Source organism: Ranitomeya imitator, chromosome 1 (genome assembly GCF_032444005.1).
Source record: "Ranitomeya imitator isolate aRanImi1 chromosome 1, aRanImi1.pri, whole genome shotgun sequence".
NCBI lineage: Eukaryota > Metazoa > Chordata > Amphibia > Anura > Dendrobatidae > Ranitomeya > Ranitomeya imitator.
The window spans coordinates 35,230,622-35,238,279 of NC_091282.1; the positions used below are offsets into that span (position 1 = coordinate 35,230,622).

The following is a 7,658-nucleotide window of genomic DNA, read 5'->3' on the forward strand; positions in this document are numbered from 1 at the left end:
CCAGCAGAGGGCGCTCCGCCTCATATCTCCCCTCAGTCTCCAGCAGAGGGCGCTCCGCCTCAGTTCTCCCCTCAGTCTCCAGCAGAGGGCGCTCCGCCACATATCTCCCCTCAGTCTCCAGCAGAGGGCGCTCCGCCTCATATCTCCCCTCAGTCACCAGCAGAGGGCGCTCCACCTCATATCTCCCTGCAGTCTCCAGCAGAGGGCGCTCCGTCACATATCTCCCCTCAGTCTCCAGCAGAGGGCGCTCCGCCTCATATCTCCCCTCAGTCTCCAGCAGAGGGCGCTCCGCCTCATATCTCCCCGCAGTCACCAGCAGAGGGCGCTCCGCCTCATATCTCCCCTCAGTGTCCAGCAGAGGGCGCTCCGCCTCATATCTCCCCTAAGTCTCCAGCAGAGGGCGCTCCGCCTCATATCTCCCCTCAGTCTCCAGCAGAGGGCGCTCCCCTCATATCTCCCCGCAGTCTCCAGCAGAGGGCGCTCCACCACATATCTCCCCGCAGTCTCCAGCAGAGGGCGCTCCTCATCAGTTCTCCCCTCAGTCTCCAGCAGAGGGCGCTCCGCCGCAGCACACAACCATAGAGCTGTTACTTCCTGCTGTACAGGCAGAGACTTCCGGCGCAGAAAGCAACATGGCGGCGTACCGGAGAAAACGTGGCTCCAATGTGGAGGCTGAAAACCGGAGCAAAAAGCCCAAATTACAGCAGAAAGCAGCGGAGACTGATGACGCCGGAGCAGGGGACGAATTCACCATCCCGGCGCCGGTGTCAGAGGTAGGAGCCGGCGGAGGTCTCTGTTTTCAGCCGTTACTGTGTAGATTGTGCGGTTATTGGGCGGAGCGGCTCTTCTGGTAGTGATAGTAATGATTGTGTCTCCTGTGATCTCGGTGCGGCCTCAGCCGCTGCTCCGGGCGGTATATCAGGATTCCTGCACTGGAGCCTGGATGTGATCAGATCCTGGGGAAGAACCGCACTGATAACACAGGAGGCCGTGTATAATGAGCGGTGTCTGCGCCTCAGCCGGACTCATCACATCCCCTATAGATATTACTATTTATTCCATGGCGCTTTACATGTGAGGAGGGGTATACAGATCCGTGAAATAGTTGAGTTGAAGTCGGCAGGAAGTAGAAAGGGTTTGGATATGTGGTTTGAAGGAGATCAGCGTCAAGGATTACCCCGAGGCAGCGAGCTTGTGGGACTGGGGAGAGTGGGCAGCCATTTACTGTAATGGATAGATTCGTTGGGGAGGTCGTGTGAGATGGGGGAAAGATGATGAATTCTGTTTTGTCCATGTTAAGTTTCAGAAATCTAGTGGAGAAGAAGGATGAAATAGTGGACAGACATTGAGGGATTCTGGTTAGTAGGGAGGTGATATCTGGTCCAGAGATGTAGATCTGTGTGTCGTCAGCATAGAGATGATACTGAAAGCCGTGAGATTCTATGAGCTGTCCCAGGCCAAAGGTGTAGATGGAGAAGAGCAGGGGTCCTAGGACTGAACCTTGTGGGACGCGGACAGATAGGGGGCGAGGTGAGGAGGTGGTGTGTGAATGGGAGACGCTGAATGTCCGGTCTGTTAGGTGTGATGAGATCCAGGATAGGGCCAAGTCTGTGATGCCAAGGGATGAGAGGGTCTGCAGCAGCAGGGAATGGTCCACTGTGTCAAAGGCAGAGGACAGGTCCAGGAGGAGGAGGACAGAGTAGTGTCGCTCAGATATGGTGGTCAGTAGGTCATTGGAGACCTTAGTTACGGCAGGTTCAGTTGATTGATGTGACCGGAAGCCAGATTGTGAGCAGTTGAAGAGGGAGAGGTGGGAGGACAGTTCAGGATGGACGTGTTGTTCCAGTAGTTTTGACGTCCCCTATACTCTCCTCTGCCCGGTGCTGTTGCTCCTATATCGACACTTACATTACAGAATCCTCGTGTATTTAGCCTCAGTCCCTTTTGTCCCTGTATCTAGATTAATCCTATTCCTCAGTCCCCCCTCCCCCACACACTTGGTGGCCATCAGGAGACTGACTCCATGTTATATTTGTGCTGGAGCATTAGATGATATGTCTCCCGGCCATGATGAGCCGCACTGGGCTGTACGGACGCCATGCTTTTATGATGTACCACATGCAGCCATCATTGGCACAGCTGTAACCATAGTGTAAGGACGCCAGAGAAGATGCCGCCATATTATAAGGTTATTACCGCAATAGTACAGTAAGTAATGCAAATAGGTTCTATTTCTAAATCTACCAGTGCAACTATCCATCCAGAGACGATTCACATCAGAATGGGAATCTGCCATACTGGGCACCATCAGGACGGACAGGAACGACTCTGTCTGCGTCTTCCATAGTGTATTCCTAAACCTGATCCCTAATACTGAGCAGCCAGAAGATTCTCTCACCGCCCCCCTCTATCGCAGCCGCCCACCACCACCTTCGTTTCCATCGCAGTCTCTGTGCATTAAAATCTGATAGAGGTTTCTTTGTTGATGAATGGAGTAAAATATAAAGGTCTGGAAAATGGCAGTAAAGGAAAAACGCCACAAAAATCCCAGAAAAAAAAACACTTAAGATCAGGGCTGTGGGGCCGGTAAGCCAAACCTCAGACCCCCGAATATATAAAGTGCAGCACAGATTCATCTCAACTAAAAGTGGAGATCCTGAGATCAGAAACAGAACAGACATATATAGGACATTTCATAACTTTCCCAAATTCTTATGAAAAGCTTTACAGCACATCCTACGGAGTACTACTGCACCCAAGGTATTATAGATTTTAGGAGTGAGAGTTGGTCCATTTTATATAAACTCCACAGCCCTGTACACTCTAGCACAGGGTCACACACGTGTATACAGGGCACGCGTCATCATTTTTGAAGCAAACACATGTATCTAATAGGTGTAAATTCTGGGACCGATCGCCCTAAACTATTTGGGGGCAAGTCATTATTCTGGGGGGATATTAGGAAGGGAAACTGCCCGTCGCTGATCAGCCTCGGGGTGATCCTCTGATGTCTCCCTAAGGGTACCGTCACACTATACGATTTACCTACGATCACGACCAGCGATATGACCTGGCCGTGATCGTAGGTAAATCGTAGTGTGGTCGCTGGGGAGCTGTCACACAGACAGCTCTCCAGCGACCAACGATGCCGAGGTCCCCGGGTAACCAGGGTAAACATCAGGTTACTAAGCGCAGGACCGCGCTTAGTAACCCGATGCTTACCCTGGTTGCCAGCGTAAAAAAAACAAACAGCACATACTTACATTCCGGTGTGCGTCAGGTCCCTTGCCGTCTGCTTCCCGCACTCACTGACTGCCGGCCGTAAAGTGAAAGCACAGCACAGCGGTGACGTCACCGCTGTGCTCTGCTTTCACTTTACGGCCGGCAGTCAGTGAGTGCGGGAAGCAGAGACGGCAAGGGACCTGACGCACACCGGAATGTAAGTATGTGCTGTTTGTTTTTTTTTTAGTTTTACGCTTGTAACCAGGGTAAACATCGGGTTACTAAGCGCGGCCCTGCGCTTAGTAACCCGATGTTTACCCTGGTTACAAGCGAACGCATCGCTAGATCGCATCGCTAGATCGGTGTCACACAGCTGGAGATCCAGCGACGAAAGAAAGTTCTAAATGATCTGCTACGACGTACGATTCACAGCAGGATCCCTGATCGCTGCTGCGTGTCAGACACAGCGATATCGTAACGATATCGCTGGAACGTCACGAATCGTACCGTCGTAGCGATCGAAATGGCAGTGTGTGACGGTACCCTTAGAGGTTGAGGAGCAGGAAGCGGAGGTCCTGGGGGGCGATGGCTGATACAGCGCCCTCCAGGTGAGGTGGTCCCGTGCCCCTACATTAATGGTGCCAGCTACCCTGCACACGTCCTGTATCTTATGTTGTCTTTGTCTTATTGCAGGGCAAATGGATGAACAAGGAGCGAGTGCTGATATTTTCTTCCCGTGGAATTAATTTCCGAACCCGCCATTTAATGCACGACTTGAAAACGTTAATGCCGCACACAAAAGCCGGTAAGTGCCGCTACGACGCTCCTCGTAACAAGCCGCTTCCTCCAGGCTTTATAATGGACCTGAACATAAAGGGGCAACCGGGAATGTAAGGATAGAAATAGTAGACATCACGTAATGATGGGGGTCCAAGACCCTCACAAGGCCCGCAATGGTTCTGGCCACCGATGGTGCAGGAAGCTGTGGTGATCTATGGGGTCCTTGGATCTAACCCCCAAAATCAGGATGTTACGGCAGCTCCTAGTGACGCAGAACAGACTATGATGGGAACGTGGCGGCTTCCTCACAAGACTCGTGAAAGTTGTCGTCGTTTTTCTTCTTTTTCACCTTCTTTCTCTTTTTATATTTGTAGATACAAAAATGGATCGGAAAGATAAACTGTTCGTCATTAATGAGGTACGTGATGGCCGCTGTTGACACTTCGAGACTCAGCGGGAAAAACCTGCACAAGTTTCCTGCTGATTTTCTAGGATTTTTTACTGTCCCTCCAAGTGTGAAATCAAAATCTGCAGCACAACTTGGCATCTTTGCTCAGATTTGTTTACGCAGCGTGTGGATGATATTTTCTGACCATTCCTATAAGCGCGATTTCCTGTGCTTCTCCTTCCCCTTTAAGGGCAGCCGAGCGCCTGTTGCCTCCGTGTAATTTTCTCGGACCCCCATTGACGTTGCGGTTTTTTTTTGTCGTTGATTAAATTGCGTCGTCGCTCTGTAACGGTTTTCTTGTCTCGCAGGTTTGTGAAATGAAAAACTGCAATAAGTGTATTTATTTTGAAGCAAAGAAGAAGCAGGATCTGTACATGTGGTGAGTAGTGACCCCTCGTCTACCAGCGGGCCCCTCTCCTCAGATAATCCTCCAGTGACTGCTTCCTTACTGTTGTTTGTTTATATATTTTAGGATATCAAACGCCCCCGAGGGTCCGTCCGCTAAATTCTTGGTCCAGAACAGTAAGTAACAAATAAGTGAGAAGGACGGGGGGAGAAGGGATGATTGGTACTGACCGGGTCCAAGATACAAGGTTTCTCCTCACCAAAAGTGTCTGAGATCCAGACTTTATTTCAATCTTTGAACTTAAAGCGTCTGTCCCTTTACGTCTCTTTTCTGAGCGCTCTATTACAGCATGTGGATGTTATAGTATGAGGGTCTCTTGTGGCCTTAGTCGGGGGTGTTCCTGCAGAATGTGCGGCACAATATATTAGATATGACGCTACAGGCAGCACAATAGAGCTGTCATTTACTCCCTCCACCTTCTAATTGTAATGAAATGACTCCACCCTCTGTTCCAGTCTATACAGCAAAGCTAAGTGAGCTGCACAAACCAAGAAGCATCAGTTAATCGTGTGTTGTAGTGTTGAGCGAGACATGCAGTGTTTCAAGATATTTTTATTAACTCCCTGCACCTTCCAATTTTAATGAAAAGACTCCGCTCATCTGTCCCAGTCTATACCGAAAAGCTAACCTTCTAACTGTATTGAAAATACTCCGCTTATTCTGTCCCAGTGTATACAGCAAAGCTGCAGAAATCAGGAAACATGAGCTAATCATGTGTTCTATTGTTCATGCTTTATTTAAAGATATTTTTAAAGTACCATGTTTTGCGGAGTATAAGACGCATTGAATTATAAAACGCACCCCAAATTTTCAGGAGGAAAATAAGTTTTTTCTTTTTTTTTTTAAATAAAATGATGGTGCGTCTTATCTGCTTTTACGGTACCTTACCTGGGCGCCGGTCCCAGGTGACAGGGTCGCTGCTGGCGGTGGTGGCAGGAGATGCTGCAAGTCTCAGGCTGGTAGGAGTGGGGCGATGCTGTGGGCCACAGGCTGGTAGGAGGTGGCATTCAGCGGTGCAGGGGCTCTGCAAACATTTATGAAAAGTACGGGCGTGCTGGGGTTTCACAAAATCTCGGCGGAGCCCCTGCACCGTCTATCACCCCTTTCTACCAGCCTGTGACCCACAGCATCGCCCCAATCCTGCCGCCGCCAGACGCCTCCCGCAGCAGCGACCCTGGGACCCTGCTCCACCGCAGCCGGTAAGCTACATTCAGATTATAAGACTTACCTCTATTTTTCCCCCAAATTCTAGCAATAAAAATGCTTTATACTGAATATTGTCTTTTTCTGTGGATACGTTGGCAGTTTAAAAAAAAAAAAAAAAAAAGCCAATAATCTCCCCCACCCGGCCGTTTCTCTCCTTCAGCCTTCACTCATCTCCACTTTTCCCTTTTTCTAGTTCACACGCTGGCGGAGCTGAAGATGACTGGAAACTGCCTGAAGGGCTCCCGTCCTCTGCTCTCCTTCGATCCGGTTGGTATTTTAAAAAAAATAAAACTCCTAATGTATTTGGTATAGAACTATAACTCCCAGCATAGTTTGCTGCAGCTCACAGACCTCCTCTCCTCCCCCGCAGGCGTTTGATCAGGATCCGTACCTCTCGGTACTGAAGGAGCTCTTCATACAGGTAGCGGCGACTTCTGCGTTTTGGTTCGGTTCTTGGCGCCGTTTCTTCTTCACGTAACCTCTCGATCTCTTGATTGCAGATTTTTGGAACCCCGAGATATCACCCCAAGAGTCAACCGTTCGTGGACCACGTCTTCACCTTCTCCGTAGCCGATAAGAGGATCTGGTTCAGGAATTATCAGGTCAGTAAGATTCTGTGCGGACCGTATTTATTAGTGCTCAGTTCTGGAGTCCCAGATTGACACCACTTTATGCGCCGGCGCTGTAGACAAGCAGCTGACGGTGCCGAGGTGTTGGCTGCGCACAGTGTGTGACCACTGATCCTTCCTCGGATTTGTCCTGTAATTCTGCGTCTCGTCCTGTCGCCGCAGATCATAGAGGAGGACGCGTCCCTGGTGGAGATCGGACCGCGATTCGTGCTGAATCTCATCAAGATTTTCAAAGGCAGCTTTAGAGGTCCGACCCTGTACGAGAACCCGTACTACCAGTCCCCCAATATGGTACGTCCCCCTGCAGTTTTTTTTGGACACGACTCTGCCGTTCTCTGTTCATGGCATTGATCTTTTTCATGTGACTTTCTGCACAATTTGCTGACGACGTCTTTCTTTCAGCACCGGCGCATTATCCGATTGGAAACGGCGGCAAAGATTCGGGAGAAGCAACAAGTGAAAGAACTGCAGAAAATGAAGAAGACGGAAGGAGTCGTGGTCGTTCCTCACGACCCCACGGCGGAGGTGTTCACCACCAAGGCTGAAAAGAAACCTCAGGTTATTGAGACGCAGCCACCCGTCCTCAAACCCAACATGAAACGGAAGGACAAAAAGTTCAAACGCCAGAGACTGAGCCAAAAAAGGCGCGTATGAACTGTGGGGGGTGCACTTACCAGGTCAGGGGTCCGAGGGGCTGTTTTGTAAAATAAAAAGAAAAGTCTTCGTCTGTTACCTCACTCCTCTTTATAACAAAATTAAAGTTTATACAGCGCCAAACACCAAGGTGTAAAAGGGAACTACCAGAAGAAAGGATAAGACCCCAATAGTTTACATTAAAGACCCCGAAATCTGCAGCGGCACCACTGAGATTGTGAGTAACCAGGGGCAGCGTTCTCATAGAGAAATCAGTGGTTATACGTCCAGACAAGTAGGTTCTGCCTTCAGGGGGTTCATTGCTTCACCATCA

General features: G+C 49.8%; 1 protein-coding gene across 1 annotated transcript; it reads left to right on the plus strand.

The window, feature by feature from the left end:
* The first annotated feature begins 605 nt into the window (after window positions 1-605).
* Window positions 606-7,423, plus strand: BRIX1 (biogenesis of ribosomes BRX1). The gene is made up of 10 exons (XM_069745968.1): window positions 606-773; window positions 3,916-4,027; window positions 4,377-4,420; window positions 4,759-4,829; window positions 4,923-4,972; window positions 6,256-6,329; window positions 6,433-6,483; window positions 6,563-6,664; window positions 6,854-6,982; window positions 7,094-7,423. Exons 1-10 carry the CDS (start codon window positions 633-635, stop codon window positions 7,343-7,345), a joined length of 1,026 nt encoding a protein of 341 aa, XP_069602069.1. The 5' UTR covers window positions 606-632; the 3' UTR covers window positions 7,346-7,423.
* Window positions 7,424-7,658: the final 235 nt, after the last annotated feature.